At 35.3% G+C, this 25,637-nt stretch overlaps 1 protein-coding gene across 1 annotated transcript in view; it reads right to left on the bottom strand.

Moving 5' to 3' along the window:
• LOC128559364 (solute carrier family 23 member 2-like) overlaps positions 1-25,379 on the bottom strand; it is a 55,841-nt gene extending 30,462 nt beyond the window's left edge. The window contains exons 1-5 of the mRNA XM_053550694.1: positions 25,107-25,379; positions 3,366-3,523; positions 2,791-2,879; positions 1,977-2,059; positions 1,061-1,242 (exon numbers count right to left, since the gene is read on the bottom strand). Of these exons, the coding sequence (XP_053406669.1) occupies positions 1,061-1,242; positions 1,977-2,059; positions 2,791-2,879; positions 3,366-3,523; positions 25,107-25,229 (635 nt within the window). The 5' untranslated portion in view covers positions 25,230-25,379. The remainder of the gene's footprint in view (positions 1-1,060; positions 1,243-1,976; positions 2,060-2,790; positions 2,880-3,365; positions 3,524-25,106) is intronic.
• Between the last annotated feature and the right edge of the window lie 258 nt (positions 25,380-25,637).

Below are 25,637 nucleotides of genomic sequence, written 5' to 3'. Positions count from 1 at the left end.
TTCGTATTGAACACGGTTAGATTCCTTTTTGAATTTTATTTCTTCAGCTTTCTTTACAGATCTGGCATTTAAATCTTTCTTGAAATCTTTAAGCTGTGCGTCAAGATAAGTCCGAAATAAATCGAAAGCTTCAAAAGCATCAGAACGACAATTATCCCCCGGGGACTTACCTTTACGGTTATGTGAAGCTTCTGTGTCGTTTGTGCACTCGCTCCCGCAATGTCTATCGTCTTTTGACGACACATTCTCGGCTACAAAAGCTCTCAAATGCTGAAGTTCCTTTTACTCTGGCAATGTCAACGTAGAACTGGAGTTACACCTCACATTATGGCTGCTATCCATTATTCAAATCAATAGAACAAAACAGTTTGCCCGTTGAACCTAGAATAACCCATTCCCGCCTTTTCCAGAACTGTGCCTTATATAAGCACAGGTCCGATAAGTAACTTTATCCTACTTTCCTTATAAAGAAAATTAACGAACTAAGAAGAACCGGCTAAAACGAGAACGATAGTAAATACATGTATTTTTTGAATAGAAAGACCCATGTATACATGTTTGCAACAAATTGGCAGATATCACAGCTTGCAACACAGAAATACAAAGGAAACAAAAAAATTTAAGCAGGTGTAAAACAAAGCAAAAATACAGGCAGAAAATCCATTGACTGAATGTGCAAAATGAAGAAATTATACAATGTCATGAATATCACAAGTATCAGTAATTTATATGAACACAAGCACATAGCACGGTTGTATTAAGAAACCATAAGTAACTGAGCAGTAGGCAAATCAGAACTACAACAATCTACAGTTAATACAAACACAGAATGGTTGATACAAGCATCACAAGATGAATATAATTTTCGACACTACTAAGCTTCATAGTTACAGGCTTGAAACTAACATAGGCAGGAAAAAGCAAAACGTTAGAGAGAAATGCATTTTCTTTCAGAAGAAACGAACAATTAATTTGAAGGGTAAAACAAATGTTTTTAAATACATATAAAACCAACTGCAAAAAAGCAGTCAGCGTTAACGTTTTCTGGATAATAACTTACATGAAAGAAATACCCCAATGTGGTTTACAAAGTTCGATCAAAGAACCGGTAAGTGAAATCCCTATGAGGGTAATAGTAGGTGCTATAGTAAGGGGTCCAGTAAACCGCAGTAAGAATCCTATCAATCCAGTGCAGCCAAGAACAATTTGTGTAATGGAAGCAAGAATAAGGTTTCCCTGGATCTTTAGAAAATAAAAATAAAACAATCAGCGACACAAAGATTTAAATTGCAAATGTAAATATCTAATTAAGTTTAATTTTAAAATTCCAGTATCCTTAATATCAGAAACAAAGAATGTTAGCATATTTTTGTCACAACCTTTTAGCACGTGTTAAAGTCAGCTTACTAGTAACTGCTGACATGCTGAACATACACCAAGCTTAGTCGATTTATTATTCCGGGACCTTAACTCATTTTGATATTACATGTACTATCTAACGACTGCAAAACTGTCTTTGAAATAATAAATGGAAATATGTGTGCAAACGACGCAGAATTATTTGCATTAGGTCTACTAAGCAAACATAGAATCCATGTTTAAAATATCATTCAGACAGCGTGTAGTGCTATTAAAGACAGCATTTGATGGCATCAACCTGCGTAATCTGGAGAAGAGGTTTGAGCTATATTTCTTTAGCAATACAAAAGTCTGTGACAAGTCCCTGGTGTGTATTTCTGTGTTGTTATATTTTCCGGACCTTAGGGATCGTAGTGTCCACTCAAAAATTCTGTAATAAGCCGATGCTAGTGGGTAAGAGGGATATGACCTTTTCCATTACCTCTCATTAACCGACTCAATCGAAACGTGGTTATTTGCTTGGTTTCAAAGGATGTTCTTGAAGATTTTATTTTCTGGCATTAATGATGTAAAAGGAGATTCATAGAGCGACATTGAGATACAAGCGTAAAATATACTTCTCTCATTCTGATTTTCCAGATTTCGTCTTCGTCCATCTTCAGTTTAGTGGTATTTAATCCCGTACTTTCTTTATCTGTATCTATAGAGAAAGATTAAAAGAATTTTAAACTAATAATCCATGCATACATATCACAAAGGGCTGACTTTCTACTTAACCCGTAATAAGAACGTTTCGATATATTATTAATAGAACAAATATATTAATATAAATATATATATACTGAATTATGCAATTGAATTACAGTGATTATTCAGTCAGTAATATACAACATATATTTAGTTTTATCCAAATTGTGTCCCATAAGTCTAAATAGGGGCCTCCGTGGCCGAGTGGTTAAGATCGCTGACTTCAAATCAATGGCCCCCTCACCGATGTGGGTTCGAGCCTCACTCGGAGCGTTGAATTCGTCATGTGAGAAAGCCATCCAGCTGGCTTGCGGAAGGTCGGTGGCTCTACCCAGTGCCCGCTCGTGATGAAATAATGCACGGAGGGGCACCTGGGGTCTTCCTCCACCATCAAAGCTGGAAAGTCGCCTTATGACCTATAATTGTGTCGGTGCCACGTTAAACCCAACAAACATTACTTAAACATGCAGTCAGTTAATACTCATTAAAATGTAATTAGTATTTTTATTTTGTTTGAAATTATATAGTTGTCTAGAAAACTTGTAAATAACAAAACAACTACAGTATGGTACGGAAAGATGCACCTTATAAACATTAGTTGACACATTACATATCACTTCTTTACCACTCCCGCAACGATATTCAAGTACATCAACATAAAACTGAATGACATTGTGTACGTACCAAGATTTGGACAGCTCCATTTGTCTAGTGTCATCATTGCAATAATAGGAGCAACAAATGAAAACGATGAGGCTTGAATAACACCAAGTCTGAAAATACAAATTTATGTAATTTGAAATGCTCATGGCGTACATAACCAGTCAATAAAGGTTACAACTTAACTTGTTTATATAGCGCCTGTAATATGCCAATATGAATTGCACACCATGAGCATTTTATAACGGCGTACATATTACAACTTGATAAAGTAAATGTTCCTATAAAAGCGATAAAATATAAATGTGTATATTATCTTTTTTAATAACAAACTTAATTTTGAAATGGTACTTAGAGTAATAAAAACTGCTAGCTTTTTACATTTTATATCACAATTATTCAACATCATTCCCTTGCAAATAAAGATAACTGTCCGTAATCTATACTATTCAAACTTTTAAAATTCGGTTTTTGCTTCTATTTTCTGTTTACAAGTAACGATGGCGGATTTAATCATCCATGTTTCTAGCTAATCTTGTACCTGAACTATTTCAAAAGACATTAGCCCAAGAACAATGAAATTTTCAAAAACTGTTTACCGTACGCCAAACATGCTCTGTAAAATTGTGGCTAACCCAGCCATAAACATGTTGATACTTAGTAGTGTATACGTTACGTCAGCTTGACCACTTGCACACAGAAGTCCAGACAATATGAAGGACATTGCTAATGGTCCATCAAGGCACTGAATTACTTGCTGCAAAATAAAGGAAGTAATATACACCACAGAGGACGCATGCATTTTCCTCCGATGTATTAGAAAGTGATTTTTAAAAAACAATAAAAAGCAAAGACAAATATCAAACAGGGAATGCCACGTACCAAACACGCAGCCTCCACAAAACGAAATCCACAGCACGTGCACACCACTCACAAACACACACACCGCCTTGGACCGGTCAGTGGCAAAAACACCACTTGGGAGCTTAAACGGGTTTATGGTGCGCACCCAACCTCACTCTAACCCCCCACCATGTTCCAAAGATACGGGACAGTGTAAATAAAAGTAATCCCCGCCAGGTGAATCTCTAACACATGTAATGGAAACAAAAAGGCATGGCATGTAAAACACAAAAATGCTCGTGTATAAATATATATATATAAAAAGCAAACCTTAAAGTAGTTCTGCACGTCTGAAAAACCGGAAGTGATGGCGTAACGTTATTTATCCGGAAAACGTAGAATAAAGCCTGAATTCGGCGTACGGAAATGAAAATCAATTTATGAATTAATCGAAACTGTGTGAGTAAATTTATTACAATGGCACTGTTGCTATATTTCTAAAGTCAACATATTATATTAAGAGATAGGGCACGTTAAAAAATTCAAAATAATGAATTAAGATTAGCGTGAAATGTCCAGTTCACTTTGATCATGGTCAAATATCTCAATAATAAGCACACAGACCTATACATTTTATTTCACCAAATTATAGTCCATATGTTTAGTAACAATCGTGAGAAGTTTCATCAAATTCTACATTGTAGAAAAAAATCTATTCGCGAAAATGTTATGAAAGTTAAGATTTTCCCATAGACTCCCATTATGAAATATTGCATGAAGTCCAAATTTTTCAAATAAGTCTAGCAAAAAACCAAGCACACGACCCTATCTTTTTTATTTGCTGAATTTTCTAGGAATATTCTGAAGTTTTTAAAAATCAGAGTTTAATCAAATTCTACATTGTAGAAAAAAATTCAATTCAAACGTGCAGAACTACCTTAAGAACCAAAAATGTATGTACTCAATGTCTTTTCAGAAAACAGAGCAACCAAAAGAAATACCATTAAGGGCCCGACGAAACAGGCCAGAGGACAGATACAGTTTAGTCCTGGTAGGATTTAAGAACTGCTAGTCCTTCCCCTCTTCCGTCAGACACAATCAAAGAGGGAAGCGTAATGTCCAACTGTAAACTGGTTGAACACTAAACATGTGGTTTGTCTCAAAACAGTTTGGTCGTAACTTCTTTTTATAAAACGTTTTATAATTTTACCAAATACAGCTGGAAAATAACCATGACCCAAGATCTTACGAAATTTGTAAACCACAGCCCTATAAAAATTGGTTTAGAAATACCTTCTCGCAGAAGTGTCTTTAAATTACTATTGAATTTTAAAACTAAATCAGAATTACGATAATAAAATTTAGCAAAATATTTACGCAATTTGTAATAACGGTAGCCTTGCTGAAGAAGTTTATTTGTAATATATTGATTGCGTTCATTGAAATCACTGACATGGTTAGACGCTCTAGCAAACCGAACTGATTGAGAAATATATACCCCATAAGATGCAGCTTGAGGTACATCCCCATCAAAATGGGGAAAATTTACAATATTGAAATTAAAATCATCCCTCGTCATAAAATTTTGTATGTATAATATCGTCATAAATAGAGAGATGTAAATCTAAAAATGAAACATCAGTATCCGAACTGTTAGTTTTAATTAACTGAAGCTCCTTAAGATAAATATTACCTATCAACTGACCAAAAAAACGGATTATCCATATTAAGAATTTCATCCAGATAGCGTGATGTATTATCAAAAGCAGTTATAATATCTGCCTGCGTATCTGGAGAAAGGCTCAACATAAAGTCTCTTTCATAACAAAATAAAACCAAATCTGCGACAAGGGGTGCACAATTTGTTCCCATGGGAATACCAATTACTTGTCTGAAAACTGCATTCCCAACCCTGATGTAAATGTTATTCAATAAAAATGAAAGGGCTTTACTAACTTCGTCACAGGTCCACATTGCATAATGTTTAATAATATTGCTAGTAAACAAAGCTTTTTTCAAAATTGCAAGCGAGAAATGTAGCATTCTCTCTGGCAGAAGTCTTTTGAAGTAGGGCAGTTAGTTTGTCATTTATTAAAATATGTGGTAAAGTGGTATACAAAGTAGAAAAATCGTATGTACTGACTGCAGATACCTTGTTATTAGTTCTAAACTTATCCAGTATTTCGCCAGAATTTTATCGACCAAAGTTAGTGTTTACCAGAGTTCTCGTATACTTTATCGGAGTATCTTTTCACGTGGGCTTTTACAGCAGTTAGACATGATGTTAATAGTTTTGAAATATTTGTAGTGGTACAAGAGCTTGAATTAGCGATGAAGCGAGCTTTATATGGTGTTGTGTGTAACTTTGAATAAGATATGGCACAATGTAAAACGGATCTGTTTGAATAACATGCTGGTCCGCTTCCTCGTCTAGCTTTTTAAGATATTGAACAGATAAAGATGTGAGACGAGAAAGCATTGAATGTCTACGAGAGTTAGAAAGAATTAAATCGGCATCTACAACAGATATATTAACTTGAGATTTGCGCTTTCAATTACCATTGCGTCTAATTCCATGAGACCTAGATATACGTTTCTTTATATTTAGAATAGAAAAGATATCAATACCGGGATTTTTAGAGATATTATCTTCTTGACAAACATTATCATTTAAGCCCAACGGAAACGGTGACTGTAACTTTTTAATCCATTTGAAATCTGCTACATGTCTGGCTTTAATTTTAAAACTATACGTGGAATTAGTATCATATACGATTTGCTCTACTGGCTGAATTGTTACCTGATCAAATGTATGCCCAGATTTACGAAAGTGTTGGTATAAAAATGTAGTAAACTTGTTTCGACTACGCATTTTGTAAGAATGCTCGCGGAAACGTTTTTTTAAAGAACGCCCAGTTTGGCCAACATACTGAATACGACAGTTGTGTGCGTTTCAAGTCAGTACATAAATCATGCGGGACGTACTTCGATCAACGTTAAAATTAAGTACCACATTAAAAGTTCTACCGTTAACGTTTGAGGTGATTGTAGACCTGTGCGATAAATGATTGCAACAACCGCACCTCTTAGAATTGCACTTGTTAATAAAACGGTACTCTCTACATCTCTGCGGAAAAAAATTGTATGTTTTATTTTATATTTCTTCAGTATAGTAGAAGTTAAAGGTGAAAGATGAATGCGTATATTCTTACAAACAGCTGGAGAAGGTTAATTTTTTAAGGTTTTAATTAGCCACTCTACTATGCATTTGTAAATGTTGAATGAGATACACTTTTCTTTATCAGGCAGAAAGCTCGTTTCTAAAGTACCCATGCCCTGCACTGGCCATGTAAATACAGTGTTTAGCTAGTTCATTTACTTCGTCAAATGATGTAGTTGAAGAATATGGCATATTTTTGATTATATATATGAATGTATTCTTTGTCGTAATATAATCATATAAGTTTTCTTTAGGTCTCTTTGTCTTGAATGTTATTGCTTGCTATTTGTCATATATTTCAATTTTTAAACGCTCTACCAAACCATTTCGGTTGATGATTAACTTTACATGTCATCTTCTTTAGGCAACACCTTCCACATGTGTACAATCAGTTATTAACGTTTGGCATCAATTCTTTTAAGCTTTACCAACTATTTCTAATATTAAATGTTTTTTTAATCATGGGACAAAATGGATGACAATTATCCGCGATATTTTAACAATATAAGTTTCTGTAAAATTGTATTAAGTTTTACGAGTTAATTCAACAAATTAGCTAACCAGTGACACTTTTATCATGCTAATGTTCATATACTGGTGTACTGTCAAACAGTTATTCAAAAAAAGAAACAACTTCATTTACAAAGCGTTTCTTTGGATTAACTGATTGCAATAGCTGGTTCTCAGCTTCTCAGTGCATTTGCAATTGCTCGCACAGATAGCAGGGTAAAAAAAGCCTCCTCCATGGGATTCGAACGATTCGGTCCTTTTCCTTGTTTTTAAACAAAAATATATCGTAATGCGGGCCAGTAAAAGTTGTTTATGTAAAACGCTAGCCACATACTGATGTAGGTGTGGTAGATTTGGATCAAACACAATCATGATGTAGTTTTTATCCATTTATTGGACAGAGTACCCGTATAGTACACAAAGAAAACCTAAAAGAATAAAAACAATAAAATCAGGGGCATGAAACATGAAATACGAATTGTAATACAACAACAACAAGCAAATCCGATGAACTGGTATCCCCCGCCGTTGTGGTGAGGAATGGCAAAGAAATATGTTACTTAAAAGCAAATAATTTCATTAGTCAGGATCAATTTAATGGAAAATAAATGTTTTAAGTGTACATATTAAATGTATGTGACTATAATTAAATCATTTTGAATGGAATATGTTTACTATAATAAGCTCAGCTTTAAGAATTATATGGAGTTATTTGAAATGTGAGTTTGAAGTGTAACTAGAACAAGATATTCTATTCGAGTAGTTTGGCACCAATAGTCGCTGTTTAACATGTACATTTGAACTTAACAGAACAGAATGATGTCCTTTAATGAGAGCACAATTAAGTAAGAAATCTGGAACGTGGGTAGTGGCGGGACTGAGGGAGTGTGTGGTTACAACTTCAAATGCTGATGCTGATCAATACATAAATACTCACAAAAGGTTTAAAACAATAACAAAATGGAATGGGGGAGATGGGGGTGACCGGGTGAAGGTACAAAACTTCACATGTTGATAATAAATTTTGATGGAAAATAAAAAATGAAGAAAAATGTTGGAGGTTGTTGGGGGAGGAAGGGTGGGGGGGTGGGATGGGTAGTGGGCGTGACCAAGGCAGGCAGTGGGGATTTGTGACCGGGGATTGGTACACATCTTCTCATGTTTACAATAAAGGGGAAATAAATGAAAGAAGTTAAATGAAATTCTACCAATTGGTTAGTTTATTATGTACAAATATATGGGTTTTTAAACAATTAAGGGCAATAACCCTGAAGTAACTTAGTAGTTAACACTAGATACTTCTAAGTTTTACTCTAGTTTTACTTAGTCAATATGATTGAAACTTGACGGGGTGCATAACTGCATAATGGTAAACATGTTTATGAAGTTTTATTTAAATATTCCCAACCACTTCCAAGATATGGCTCCGGACGAACTGACGGAAAGACGCACGGAAGGACGGACGAACGAACGGACCGCGTCAAAGTTATATCCCTCCGCCTTCGGCGAGGTATAACAAACGTGGAAATACATAAATTTCGCAAAATAAATCTTTCGCAATTATAACTAAATTCTAAAAGAGCAAATGCTAAATAAAATAGCTTACCAGATACGTCTATAAATGGTACACTTAATTACTAAAAAGTAAGTCGTCCAAGGTAAAGACTATTTACTTTAAAGTAGAAGGAACTTGTGTTCCCTCTAACTGATTCTAAAGAAAAGTAAGTTGTCCAAAGATGAGGACTGTTAACTATACTGTAAAGTAGAAAAGAACTTGCGTACACTTTCAACAGTTTCTAAAGAATGATGTACAGAGGGCCGTGCAAGTAGTAGTTCGCGCTAAAAAGTTGTTATATGTGCGAAAGCAAAGTTGACCAATCAAATCGTATTCTTGCTTACAAAGCAAGTGTGCAGCACAATACACTGGAACACAGAGTACATGATACAATAGACTACGGAGTACTGATACGACTGCTTTAAGAATATATAAATAAAAGTAAAATAACTGAATTATTTCATCAATTTAAATAAATTAAACTTTACTTTGCTACACTGACATTCAATATCAAAGCTAAGCGGCAAAAGTGAGGATTCAAATCTAAATGTTTATTCAATATCAAAATTTGCAATAAGCTTTAAATTTCCGTCGTAAATAACAAAAATATGTATCACACTACAACCTTGATGACTAATAAATATGTAATCACCCTATGTCTATATTCTACTGTTAAGCAATCGTTAACAATAATAGTCCAGTGAAAAAATACTTCAGAAAATGGGAAAAGCACAAAATTTGGAACATAACTACTTTAGGGCAAAACCGAAAAAAGAGCATGAGACTCACCCCAAAAATCCAATATGGCCGAAAAATCCAAGATGGCCGCCATACATGTACATGTATATGATTTTAAGAAATACCTAATATTACCTATAATCCTTAGATAAACAGTTAGAGTCATTACTTTAATTAATGATAATCACCTGTTTTAATAATATTTTTTGTTATTCAAATACTGTACTCTCAACAAAAGTAAAAAGAGTTGTCTCCCCTCGATACAAATTAGGTATTAAGCAGAAAAAAATCAGAATGCATTTATGTGTGCCAGAATTACATAAACAATGGCAGCTTACCTATAAAGTATGTTTAAAATGGTAACAGCCCTACGTAGAAGTTTACAACAATGTGCGTGTGTATGTGTGTGCTCGGGTCGACAATCTTTCAGTCATATAAATTAGGCTGGTTGCTTGTAGCAGTGAGCACAATGCCCAGCTAAATGGTGCTACCTCAACGGAATATCATGCCGTAGATACGTAACTTGATACCCCACCCAGTCACATTATACTGACATCGGGCTGACCAGTCCTGAAGCTGAGGTATCACACGGCTAGGGATCGAACTTTCACGTCATTAGCATATAATGTGTGTACAGTCACTAATTTAGAAGTAGAATCTATCGGTTCTACGAGGGTGCTCAAAATACGAAGAACTGTGCAGTAATGGTCAGTACTATCTATATTTGGACATTTTTGCAGAAATCAAAACATAGTAAGTACACATTGATTATGAATACTTAAACTACAATTTTCAGATTCCTGTGGTATTGATGAATAGGGCCAATGAACTGAGATCTATATCAAGGAGAGCTTTAATTAAAACAAATGACTCTAAGTAGTTGTTTTCTGACGTCTGAAAAGAGATGCTGACTCTTATATTTCAGAATTTGGGATTAATCTCAATATTGTACATGAACCTACAGACAAACAATCTTCAGGCTTCTAATGTGATGCACATTAAGTGACAGCATATTGTCTGGATGTATAATTGCAACATGCATTTGTTCCCAAGGATAACACCACTTAACATTTGTGGCACATACGGATAAAATGCAGTTCCCCTAAGTTTCTGTTTTGCTCAGTCATAATGTGATTTAAAGTCATAATTTTTGTCTTCCTTGCAAGCTTTGTGTAATGCTTTGCCTTCACACGTCGTGAAAAAGACATAGGTTTTCTTTGTGCGAAGTATAAAAAATGCTTGGGAAACTATGACCAGTTTCTTTGATTTCACAACATCACTCCCAGTTCATTTTTTCTTTTAAAAATGAACCCTTCTTAGATAAAATGCCTAAGATAGAGTCTTCCAATGTTCTTCTAAATAAAAGAACATGTCCAGCAACAATAGAGTCTTTCAATGCTCTTCTAAACAAACAAAAAGCATGTCCAGCAGCAGATGTCAATGAAGCACGCAAGCATCTGTTCATCCAGAATAGGTCTACGGTGTGCATTACTCCATCGTCTGCTACAACCCTTTAATATACTTTAAAAGGTTGCTTATCAAGTCGGGCACATATGGTGTCAGGTATTCTGTCCCTTTTGCCTAATTCACGGCGCCGTGCGATAAATTAGTTTATGATTTTCCTTACAGTTTTGGGGGCATCATAGGTGGCTACGGGCTACGGCATATCTGTTCACATTATATATGAGCATCGTGACATTTTTGTAAAGGCTATCGGGGGAAAATCAGGAGAAATCCATATGGATGTTACGCGGAGATTGTACAGTACTCGTGCAATTTGGGTGCAGTTGCCATGAAGCCTCCGCAAGCTTCTCGCGGAAATCGTACAACCATCTGAAAAATGTTTTGCCCGTATCAAGACTGCTACGTCCGCTGTAGGGTGGTCGCGCAATAATTGCTCAATATCCGTGTGATTTCAAGGGAACTTCACGGTCAACGAGCGGCAACCTTGCGGCAGCTATGCGAGAGCCTTGCGAAGGACTCACTAGTCTACAATCTTCGTCCAATATCTTTTGGGCACCATATCCACGTTGGCTGCACGAACAGCGCGCATCCTCCTAACGATGCCCGTGCAGGAATTGTGCAATGCCATCTGCGACATTTCTACGGGCTACGGGCTTAAGACATTTTCAAATTTGTCGTAAAGGCTGCGGGGCGCATAAATCCGTACGAAAATCGCACTGCCGCCTCCTGCCTCTGCACGGAAAGTGGGATACGGGTAGTTTATGGGCTCCAAAGACGCATCGCAGGCCAAATGTGAAATATGCATTTAAGTCAAGAGAAATGAGGCGGACCAGAAGTATTCTGACAAATTAGAACCTTTCTGGTATTCTTGCTTCAAAAGCCCCTCAAATACATGTGCAAACTACACAAAGGATGTTGAGGAAGATGTAATGCCTAGTGTTGAAATTCTCTAAACAGCCTTATGCAAGTTTATTCATGTTGTCTACCATCTTGTGATAGTGTGTACTGATAAATGTACCTTTTGTCACTTTGTTGAGTTGTATATATAACAGAATAGTTACTATGTGTTTTCCAAGTTTGACCATAAAGGCAAATTCAATATTTTCAGACATAATCTTCTCTGTTACACACTATGTATTGAATAATCAATAATTATCTGACCAATGTATTATGGAAATGTTATGACAGTCGGTCCAACGTTGTTTCATTTGATTCTATAAGCCCGTCGCTATAATCTTTTTTTAGTAAGCAATTAGTGCATTTTAAGCCCTTAAAATAGCACTTCAGTGGACAATCTTTACCTCCATTTTTATAAAACTACCACAGCGCCCAATTTTCTATCGGGGACAAGTGTATTGATTACACTAGTGCGCTCTTTTTTAAAAAAAAATTAAATATGACCTATATTAGGTTAACAATATACAATTATTGACTTTTTCATAGGTTGATATCAGGATTTATCAACCCGAAAAGAGTTATATTCACCGAGCCGAATACATGAATAAACTTTAATAAAGAAATAAGGAATAAATTTAGACCAAATCAGGTTGCTATTGGTATTCCAAGCACCTACTTCGATCTATTTTTATTTTCGTACTATTTATAACCTAAGTTAAGTTGATATGATATGTACTCATTACTTTTCGAACCGTTTTCAGCCAATCAGAGAAACAATAGAATACAGTCATGTAATAATAAACTATAACTTATGCTAGTATCCTTTTTGTTTGCGTTTTTACAAGGATCGTTTAAGGGTCAACATTAGAAATATTAATTTTATACATACACTGAACACTGCAGGTAATGGATTTGAATATTATGAAAATAGACTGGAAACCTTTCATACATACAGTCCCTGGCTCGCGGATTTTGCTTTTTCCGCGTTACCACCGGCACAAATATTTACCCTGAGTTGAAAATCGCGATGATTTTTCACATTGAATCACTACTGAAGACTGTGATAAATCACGATGATTTTGTAAGACCCCGCGATCTATTACAAAGTGTCTACGGCGAATCGCGATGAAAAATCTCAGCGGGTCGCGCTGAATTGCGATGGATCGCGGTGAATCACCGGCAGTCACCGCGAAATCCAGGTAAGATTTGCTAAGGCTCATATCTATACACTTAACGAATGATATTACGAACTATTTGCAACGCGTTTATTGCAAATATCTTAAAAACTAATTAATGTATCTTTATAAAATTTTACTTTTATCAAATACACTTTTAATAACTTAAATGCAATAATATTGAAAATGATAATTTTACTTTAATAGACTAAAATAGAATTTAAAATAAAGCGGCGCCGATTTTTCAAATCTAATCTATTTCCTTTAAATTGGTTTGCTAAATTATACTTGGTATATAAAAGAAGTGTTTTATTTATTTTCATATAAATATAAAGAACGGTCTAAATTTGAACACCATTTAAATCTTTACACTGGTAATATATAATATCAAGTTTATAGAATTATATAGCTTGTGAGTCATTATTGTTGATGATAAATTTAAAAAACATACTTCAAATTTTTAACAAATATAATATAAGAAAACTGTGCATTTCATACCAGGTGTATCATTTTTCTTAAACGTGATAAAATATCGGCCAAAGTTGTCAATTAACCCCTTATCTATTGACACGCGTTAAACGACATTGAAATATCTCGCGAAGCGTAAAACACGTAGCCGGTCAAATACATGTACAATGTAACAGTACACTGACAAACTTGCAGAATTTACACTTACTTAAATATTATAATATTATTCCTGAATTAATTTATCAACCAGGTATTCAGCTAAAAGGACAGTTTAACGCCTGCATGTAGCTTATATGTTTTGAAAGGAGTACCTGGCACATAAAGAAACCAGATTTTCTTGCGTATATTCGTGCAAATTTTTTAATTCGTTTTCTTATAAGTTTGTTTATTATTTCAACAAGTACTTCTTCATTCAAAAACAAAACAAAACAAAGAGTTTATGCGCCAAATTTAAGGGTTACATTCTTAATTTTATTGAAATAACAAGAAAAGAAAAAATGTTAGGCATTTTTTTTTTTGTATTTTGCATCTCGTTATTTCAAAACTTTCTTTATCTTTTAAACTTTTAAAGTTTATTTCATCCCGTAATATTTATGTACTACCTTAAAATTTAGTTAATAATAATTTTTTAATTGTGAAATGTAAATTTTTTAATAATTTTGGTTTGCTTTTGCCCAAATATTGTAAATTTAATTGTTGTATTTAGTATACATGTATCCAGCGGAATGTCACATTACGTTCACCGATTTAATTCTAAAAGCGCGTAGACTGTTCGTATTGCAGTTTAAAGCAACTACATACATATCATTAATCTAAGAGAGGTTCTTTGATATATATTCGATTTATCTCCCCTATTCATTCATATTTACTATCATCAGTTTTGACATTTCTTGTACAGGTGAAACTCAATAATCTAATTTTATCGTGTTGTGTTATATTTCAGTAGCTATCATGCATGATTGTACGTTTATGATCAAATCATTTGACCATTCCTTTGTAAGTATTTTATATAAATGAAAAAATCAATTACACTGATATGTCTTTTTTTCATTATTTTATTCGAAAGCTATTATACTGAAAAAAAAAAGTTTTCTCTATATGCAGATATTTACTTTTGTACATAATACAGCCACATTGAAAATCAAACTTAACATATTATAAATGGTAAATTAAAGAATGCATTATTTTATATAAAGATAGTTGTTATCAAATCTTGTCAGTAGATATATTTTATATTATGGAAATGTGTATACTGAAATAATCTTTGCAAAATATATTTGAAATTATTATTATTAAAGATGATGAAAATTCATTTACTTTTCATTTTTCCTCTAAATAATTAATGTTAAAATCCCTGTCAGTTTATATGCATTCTACATTTTATATAGCATTTATATCGTTATTCTCTTACCTGTAAATCGCGGCGATCCACCGCAATTCACCGCGAACCACCGGCACTTCACCGCGATGCGCTGCGATATGTCTTCGCAATACACCGCAATTGATTTATTGCATTTGGTCGCGGTGAAAGCTGTAAACTATATTACGGGGATGCAGAAAAAACGCGCATCCCCGCGGCTCATAAAAGTGTCCGCGTTAGGGTCCAATCGCGGGGAAGCGCGGACTTTGAAAAATCCACGAGCCAGGGACTGTATCCAAAGCAGTTACTACCTGACAAATACCAGTTAGCCAGAGCTGGATTTTAGTATACCAAAGAGGCAGATATTGTAATTTGTTTCCGTTGCAGTGTTAGAATTACTTCATGTAACAAGTATGACGATGCATGGAGGGAACATTTAAAGTGGTCACCTAACTGTAAATATCTTAAAGAGGTAAGGATGGAATAACCGTCACCATGCCCACCAGCTGGCGTCGGGGCTGGATTTGGAGGCTTTGTTTCAAGTGTTACAAGTGCACAGTGAAATATTCATTTTTGTTTTGTGTTTAGATAGTTACTTGTTTTTTACAAAATGGATTTGAGACCATATGATCCATATGACAGATGTTTGATTCATTTTTTTGACGAAGAAGGGAACAGACTGCCTTGGGTGCGAGATGATGATGAAGTATTAAGCATATATTGGTGGGCTTATGAAAGCCATAGATTTATGTTGGGTATGTTACAAAGTTACCAACATAGGTATACGACAGTAGCAAGAAGGTATTCAAGAGACTCATACTGGCATGACGAACATTGTTTGTTGGTACCTTTCCTTATAAGCAAACAATATAATGACTCAGAAGACTATATACCAAGACAGTAATTAGTATACTCAGTTGGACTTATGCCATTTGAAAGAATATTTTGTGATAGAACCTTTTTTTTCTCTTTAAGATATTACTACAATTGTTCTTTAAAAATAATTCATTGTTTAATCACTTGATCATATTTTGGAGTAGGACCACATTTTGATACAGGTTGACAATGTATACATTTTTGGAGTAGGACCACATTTTGATACAGGTTGGCAATGTATACATTGTGAAAAAACCGCCTCGGTAGCCTAGTGGTAGAGCGTCTGCTTCGAGAGCGGGAGGTCGTGGGTTCGATCCCGGTCGCGTCATACCAAAGACGTAAAAAATGGTACTAGTAGCTTCCTCGCTTGGCGCTCAGCATTAAGAGGGTAGTGCTAGGACTGGTCAGCCCGGTGTCAGTATAATTTGACTGGGTGTGGTATCATGTCACGTATCTATGGCGTGATATTCCAGTGAGGCAGCACTATAAAGTTGGGCATTGTGCTCACTGCTACAAGTAGACACCGTCGTTTATATGACTGAAACATTGTCGAAAAAAACCCGTTAAATCTGAACACACACACATACATTGTGGACACATTTTATGGAATGAATATCATCAGTACAATCTTTAGAACTATTTTATTTACTTTTAACATTAAGTTGAGGAGTAACCTGTTATGAACAGATCGAAAGTGTTTCTAGATTTAAACTATCAGATAACCACAGAGTATTCAAATGGACGGACTCAACGTCAATTAATTCAAAATTTAAGTTCGAGACAAATAGATGCCATCACTGAAATCGTGAGAAGACTATATAGACAATCTATCATTGTCTTACAACGAGACTTTCTTAAATTTGAAGACCATAGATAGGTCATTATGCAACAGACGAATGAAAAAGAATATTTTAATAAGGTATCATTCATTGCTTGTAAGAATACTTAGGGATCATTATATCTATCAAACTATTGCAGCAGAAATAAGGGACTACATTACAAAGACAGGAGAGAAATGAAGTAAATATAAACTTCAAAACAGACTTTTAAAATATATCAAAACAGATTAAAAGCATGGCTCAAGCACAACTGCTATTCAAAGAAGACTTGTTAGCTTCTTTAAGAGACTGTGGTTTTGAAACTGTTAATTGGTGTCCATTGTCGAAACAGGTTTTTTGTCAACTAGATGAACATTTTCTAACTATTAAGAGAAAACGGATTAAAACTGTAATTCTACTGGGGAAAGGAAAATCTCAGTTAACATTGACTTTTATCAGTTCAAATCCCTGTGTGATTTAAAGGAAAGACTAGTGTTTTACTATTGGCTTCATTTTTAGAAGAACAGTAAACATAATGGATTATACTGGATTAGATCTGGAGTTTCAATCACCAGAGCTGAAATTTTATGAAAGCAGACTAAATACATTCGAATCCTGGTCTCAGCAAATTCAGCCAAACAAGTCTACAACCCGGCGGTAGTTGTTTTGAAAATTTAAAATAACCATTTAACTGTTTAAATAAAGAGTACCTCACATAGATAATATATTCATTTGACACTTTTGACACTTCTTACGTTAAAAATGAGTACTATTAGCAACATTGTACTTGATATGAAGGAGTATTTATCATGTGAGAAAAAACAAAATTCAAAGTATGTATTCAAAAACATCAGTCTAAAGGTTTTTAAGTCCTTTTGAAAAGATGTTCCGAGTAATATCAGGATTAGTGTCATTAGATGCATGTCATAGAACATCATATGAAACCGGACAGGATACCATTATATGACAACTTTCATGTTTGATGACTGCAGACATTGAATCTCTCCAGTGGTTGTATCATATTCACAACTGTGAGATTGAGGATATTGATTTGATAAAATAGAAGACTTATATATGTTAATGGCTTTTGTTAATAAACATGAACATGGCGGGAAGTGTTTCTGGTTTTAAAAGATGAAGATATAGTAGTCGCAACTTGACCGCGATGGTTGACCTTAGGCTGATTATTCATATCGATTATTTCATTGTAGAAATAAGGGGGTGCTTAGGGTAGCCGTATATATTATATGGAATTAGTTTGTATACAGTATACAGTTTTTTTTAAACTTTCCAATACACTAATTCATATTTACATAAATTTATATTTCCATTTTCTCGTGCAGCTCGTGTTTTTTAAATGCAAAGAGATTAAGTGTTTTACGTACACTCCTTTTTACTAATAGGTTGTACCTCATTATGTATTATAATACAAAAGTCAACCATCGGGGTCAAGTTGCGTCCACTATACTTTTCTACAATTGATGCAAAAATATAAATAAATAACTAGATAAAGTGTTTTATCTTCTTTTGCATTTTCCCTACAAAGTTGTGACTACACCGTTTCATCATTTTGAAAGAGTGATTGCATACTTTTTTCACCATTTCAAAAGAATAATGACTCAATTTAACTCATTTGAAAAGTATGTTTCCTCATTTTGTTTTTCAACAAAAGAGGTGCTACCACACTTATATTTCAGTAAAATGACGTAGCACCTCAATTAGCTTCAATCAGATTGTTAGTAAAACTTTTACTGTAAAAGGAGTGTGTTCTTTTCCATTTTTACCTGTTCAAATCATGTTATTTTACATAATTAAGTATCATTTTCTTAAATTCTTTTACCTATGTGTGATTATTTTTGCAGGTTCACTTTAAAGATATATTAGTTGTCATCATTTCAAAAGATTAATGACTCCTTTTAACTCATCTGAAAATATGTTTCCTCATCCTGTTTTCAACAAAAAGGTGCTGCCTCGCTTATAATTTAGTAAAATGAGCAAGACCTCAATTAGATTGTTGTGTAGCAAGGGACCCTCTTAGATATAGTACACTGTTACCCGTTACTAAATATAGTGGTCATATACCGCTTTCAAGTAAACAAAACAGCAGATGACTCACTTCCTCCAACAATTATTCAAATACAGGTAAAAACTGAGTTAAGTTATAGAATAACCTCTAAATATTATTCCTTTTCTTAATCCTGTTTGATTTCATGTAGAAATCATATTCTAGACTGAATATTTACGCTAAAACTTGGTCTCAAAATAAGTTGATTTGTACTCAGTCATTTCGACCCTGAGGACGAATCGTTTGGGTGCTTGATTACTGTCGGTATCGACAAACGCTTTCTTACTGGTTCCAATACTGGTACCCGGTACAAGCTATATAAGGACCTGCGGAGCAGCTGACTGATGAGAATCTGTCCGGCTGTCGTAGTGTCCACATAGTCAGTAATATATTAAAATAATTATATTAAATTACAGAACGCCTATTAGGAACTTGTCTCTTAGGCTTGACTGTGAAGTTTCCACTTTTTCTGTTCTATAGGTTTTCTGATTCCTGTACGTGGAGGGCTCACTGCAAGCATTGCGGTTGCTGGGAGCTACTAAACTGCAGGATAGTCTGACCTGTTCGTGGAGGGCTCGCTGCAAGCATTGCGGTTGCTGGGAGTTACTAAACAACAGGGCATAACTATTCATATATTCTTAGGTGAAAAAGTAAGGATATCTCTTCTCGTGCATAAAAGGATAAGCTCATTTAAGATAGATATGATCAATTAGCACATCCGCTGTTCAAGAGGGATATAAACCTGACTGCGGGTACAGGATAGACATATAGGGTCTGATATAAACACTTTAACTATATCTTGATTGAGGATAGTCCATCCACAAGACTTATAATCACTGAAATCATTTGTCTATTTCCTATAATTCTAAACTGATTGCTGGCACCTTAAATCATTTCATTAATCATTGGTAACAAATCAAACGGCTAAGAAGCCCAGAGGAAAATTATCTATCCATAGTAGCTACACGTTACAAAATTTGGCGCCCAACGGGGGACCCTGTTATAGTCTTGAATAACCTATAAACCCACAATAAACATTTATAATGGATAGAAGTAGTAGATGGACTGACGAGGATTTCCTCTTGATGATGGAAGAGATGCAAGAACTTAAGACAGAAAATAGAAGGCTCAGGATAGAGCAAGAAATCAATGAGTTGCAGCATCAGATAAACCGAATTTCAGGTGCGATATCCACTTCTACCCCAGCTCCAGATAAGACTTATATGCGGGATATAAGGCATGGTAGACCAGATGATGTGAAAACACCTAGTATTTCAAAACCAAGACGTTTACTGCCTCGAGTACCGACTAAAAGTGAGGATGGCGAGAATGATAGGACAGACAGATTTGTCACTGTGCGGAAGAAGAAGGTAGATACTACCTCAGGAACAGGGGATAATTCTGGTATAGGAAATACGGACGAAGCAAAACCAACTGCTGGTAATAAGGGCACGGTCATGAAACCTGCAACATATGACGGAACCAGTGCCTGGACAGACTATAAGGCACATTTTGATGCCTGTGCAGTTTTAAATGGTTGGAATGAAAATCAGAAGGGTCGTCTTTATTTATCTGTCTCTTTAAGAGGACAGGCACAAGGTGTTTTTGGTAATCTCAGTGCCAAAACTACAGACTTTAATGAGCTAGTAAGAGCTCTTGAAGATAGGTTCTCCCCTAAAAACCATAGTTGTATAGAGTACAATTAAGGGACAGGCAACAAAAAGCAACGGAGTCTATGGCTGAACTAGGGCAGGATATCCGCCGTTTGGCTAATTTAGCATATCCCAGTGCTCCAGCTGATGTCCGCGAGACATTAGCTAAGGAGAAATTTATGGATGCACTTATAATTTCGAATATGTGACTGAAAATAAAACAGGCAAGGCCTACAGATTGAATGATGCAGTCAGACATGCGGTCGAGCTTGAAGCCTTTTATCGTGCAGAAAGACAGCATCAAGGCATTGTGAGAAGTACAACGTCAGAGGTCCCATCCTCTGAGATGGAAAATTTAAAGAAGACTGTATCAAAGTTACAGGCGACGACAGACAGTATGAGACGAAGTAAATACCAGAATAATACAGAAAATAGATATCCACGTCGTCCATTAAAGTACGGTCATCCATAATGAGGTGCATTCAGAGGTAGGTTTCAACGTCAATATAACCATGATAGGCATTTTTCACCAAGAACACAAAGCTGGCAACCACGTCCAGACTCAAGATCTCCTACGGATAGATCCTCGAAAGATAATATGACACCACATCAAAAACCAGAACAGCCTTGTCAAAACCAAAGTAATGATAGCACCAAAAATGTCAAAGATGGGCACAGTATGCAAAACTTAGGTATTTTAATGTCTGGGTTATATGCTACGGCTACACTCGATAAGATGTCAGTAGATTGTCTAGTTGATACAGGAGCTACTTTAACTCTAATCTCATATAAACTTTGCAATGCTTTAGAGCAAAATTATAGGGTTATGCCATTTGATTTCAAGATAATGTCAGGTAGTGGAAATCACTTGGAAGTTAAAGGACAAACAGAGTTATCCATACAGTTCGGAGATATAACATGTCAGACAAAAGTAATAGTAGCTTTAATTGAAATGGATGTCGTGTTAGGGTTAGATTTTATGCAACAGCATAATATCACCATAGATGTTATCCACAATATTATGAAGATTAGCGGACAAACGGTTAATCTATTTTGTACAGGCAAAATAGGTTGTTATCGTGTTATTCTCTCAGAGCAGATAACTATACCGAATCAGAGATGATAGTAATGGGTATAGTGACTGTAGTAGGAACCAAGCGCATAGGATATGGTGTGGTAGAACCAAGTCAATCCTTCAGTGAACAAGGAAGTGGACTTCTAGCAAGGTCGTTAGTCAAAGAAGACGATGACATACCTTTAAGAATTGCCAACTTTTCTAAAGAGCCTCAAACCTTTTATTCGGGAACAAACGTAGCAACCATTTAAAAAATTGACAAGATTGAAGATAACCCAAGAAAAAGAAACAAGGCTGATATCCTACCAGACCATGCAAGATTTCAGCGAACAGTTGATGGAATAAATGGGGATCAGAAGAAGCAAATTCTGAAGTTATTAAGCAAATATTCGCATATTTTTTCTGTCTCAGAGAGCGACCTAGGTAGGACAGGCATAATTAAACATCACATTCCCACAGGTGACGCTAAGCCAATAAAACAGCCCACACGAAGGATACCTGTACACATACAAGAAGATAAACAAACTGACCAAATGCTAAAAGATGATGTGATACAGCCTTCAACAAGTCCTTGGACCAGTGGCATAGTTCTTGTCAAGAAAAAGGACGGCACACACAGATTTTGCATTGACTACAGGCGCTTGAATAAAACCACGATAAAAGATGCATATCCACTACCAAGGATAGATGAGTGCATAGACCAACTAGCTGGATCAACTTGGTCTTCTTGCCTTGACTTAAGTTCAGGATATTGGCAAGTAGAAATGTCAGATAGTGATAAGCCAAAAACTGCATTTGTTACACGGAGAGGTTTGTTTGAGTTCCAAAAGATGCCATTTGTTTTATGTAATGCCCCAGCCACGTTTGAGTGATTGATGGAGCTGGGTGATGTGTTGACACATGATGAGAAATTGCTGTTTGTTTTGGATTGGTAACGAGGTAGGACAGATCCGGCATGGTCCGATCTGTTTCGTGCCAGTCAAGCGGCTGAGACAGATCAGTGAAACAAGGAACAATTTCTTCTGTTAGATTGAGGTTGTAACTTAGGGCAAGATGACATTCATCTTGGTTTGCTGAAAAGCTTGAAAGAAGTGAGTCTGTTTAAGCAATAGGGGCTGATCCCGGTGCACTATGGATGCGGAGATCCATGGTCGCCGGTAGCGATGGTATTGTGGCTAAAGTCAATACTAGTACTGGTACTCAGGATCAGAGCAGAGACCATGGTATACTTCGATGGTCTAAAATACCATGGTCTACTTCCATAGTGTAGGGACTACCTATTTTTAATAGGACGGGCAGGATTGTAGTGCCCGCATACGGTCTGGCACGGCCTACGGGGCGATAGCCTGAACCTGGAACACAGCAAGAGTGATTTCCTTTGGGCGGTCAGCACGGAAAGACGTTTTCTTTCTACAAGACTGGAACAAATAAGAAGTTTTCACCCTGCAACTCTGGACAAACTGCATGTCCAAAGCGTAACTGGGCTAGAGCAAGTACCAAAGCGTACCGTCTGCAGCATAAGACTATTTATATAGTTTTCGAAAATTTTGTCAAACCTAAAAAATGTAGATCTATATAATCCTCAGCACTCATTTATGTAGTTTTTTCATTTTGTATGCACCACGTGACACAATAATAAAATAGAAAACACAGCAAACATTTTATAGCGTATGCCTGATCCATACTAAGCTAGCTGTGCCACGGGTACATTTTGCCACGTCTGTCTTCTGTTAGCAAGCACGGGGAATATACATCAAGATACACATTCAGTGCATATTAATATCGAATCCCATGTTTATGGAGTTTATAATTTTGGCGAAGAAAGGCTTCCGTATTATTTTCATTTTTTTCATTTAAAGAAGAGGAACCAATATACAAAGCATGATGACAAGCTTTTACAGGAGCTGTCAATAACGTGTTTTTTCCCAAACTTCATGATAGAGCTGCAGAAAAGGTATCTGATATACACCTCATTAGTTCTATCGAAACAGAATGTTACTTGACGTGTACATGGCCTTACTTTGATGTTTACACATGCATATTGTCCAGGCAGGTTACATTTTGTTTGTTTTTTGTTGTGCTGTGTTAAGATGTACTTTGACACAATTTAGGTAAAATGACAATTTTTCCAAGTTTTGATGCAATGTTAACTCCGAGTATCATTTCATAACGGGCGGGCACCTTGGTAGAACTACGTACCTTTCATAAGCCAGCTGGATGGCATCCTCACATGAAATAATTCTAGAATCGAGCAAGGTTTCAAACACACTTTGGTCAGATACATGTAGTTTGAATTCAGCGACCTTAACCATTTCTATCAACTCATCCAAAAAGCCACACTGTATATATACATGCTTCTGCCAAGAATATATTGTTACTTGTTCCGACGGGTAAACGTTTTGGACTTATACAACAATGTCATGAAATTTCATTGAGCTTTAAGATTAAATCCATTTTAGAGGCTGGAAGAAAATCATTTACTTTAAACAATTTTACAGTTGCTATAGATATTGTTTACGCAAAAAGAACAAAGTGAACTAAAATAAATACCAGCAATAAATGTTATAATATTTTTCTCATTTATAATTTTGCTAGTATAGCAGTGTATGTGTAATCGAAACCGTTTACAGGTTACGCTTAAGTATGCGTGCACAATGCATAAAGATCTGTATACACAAAATCTATTACAGCATAAATTTATATTTTTTTCATATCAATGTCAACTGATTAAAGCAAACCTATCAACAAATTATGATTTAAAAAATTCAACCAAATTTAATTCTAACGTTAAAGTACAGAGGTTTGTTTGTTACGTTTTTTAAAAAACAAACAAAAAAAAAACAATGCATATCTCCAAAAAGAGCCTCATATAAAGGTGTAAGTGACTGATGCAGAATATTTGGCCATAGCTGCAAGAGATGTGTTAGCATTTCATTTGATAGAATAGATAAACTCCTAGCTGACTGATCTCAACATTCAAAAGTGACCTTGAATCAGAATTTGCATTCTGCACATCATCTCATTATGGTTAAAACTGCTTTCTATCTGTGACCCAGCCTTTGTCTAATAGATACGAACAACCGGATTGATGAACTGATGGGGAAATGAATGAAACAAAATAACGTTCAAATTTTCCAATTGCCCTCTACATATTTACCTAAGGAGACGTTTCAGTTTTGTCCAGAAATAGCCTAATTTTTTAAATGTTTAACATAAGCACGGCTGTCGACCAAAATAAAGAATTACTACAAATTCTGTGAAAGATGCTGGACATACATAAATATTTTTGTGATCCTTGAGTGCGAGTGTGTATCTATCTATCTTCCGTCTATTTTAGCAAACTATGATTCCCATCCGGTAATACACTGGCAGGGGACTAATAATCTGTGTTTCACTTTTTGATGCTACCTTCCTACCGCGCTAATTCAATGTGTTGAACAAATACATATTTAACACAAAAGACTAGAAAAAATGTTATTCTTCAGGTTGTTCCAGTTTTTGTTGTTGTTGTTATTTTTATGAAAACCGGAAATATATAGAACATCATTTAGCATTTAAAGCCTATTTAGCAGCATTCTATAAATAATATAATTTTTCCATTGAAGCGTGTATGGAAAATGTTACCTGAACTCCGAAGAGTAAACACAGTGGTAGTGAAGGCACATCTTCTACTCCGTATAAAACAGACCCAGCTTTCGGAACAGTATTTTCATTATTGGTATCGTCTTCCGATTCGTTTGTTTTCATTTCTAATTTTGTAAATTATCACTTTCGTATTAAATTTATTAAATCAAATATCATATAAATTAAGTAAGTTAGTTAGTCAAAATAAACCGACGGTAATACGTGACGAGCAATCTATCCGTCAACACAATAAGGAAGAATATCCAGTTTAGAAGAAGATAAAACACAATACACCGTCATGTAAAGTTTCTGGTTTCATCGCTTGGGCAGACGCGGTAAACGTTAATCGAGTGCAGTAGATGCATAGGTTTAAATCACCAGAAATTTTGAAAAGTATTTAATATTTTTTATATAAATCAACGAGGAATTGATTCCCTTTCCTTTACATGTAAATTTTCTCATATTCGCAACAAAAATAACATTTATACCCAAGTCGGCAGCGCGATGACAATTTCATTGGAAATTTTCTTC

Source organism: Mercenaria mercenaria, chromosome 9, assembly GCF_021730395.1.
Source record: "Mercenaria mercenaria strain notata chromosome 9, MADL_Memer_1, whole genome shotgun sequence".
Taxonomy (NCBI): Eukaryota; Metazoa; Mollusca; class Bivalvia; order Venerida; family Veneridae; genus Mercenaria; species Mercenaria mercenaria.
Note: the sequence above shows the minus strand (reverse complement) of the source record. Positions and strands in the feature narration are given on the sequence as shown.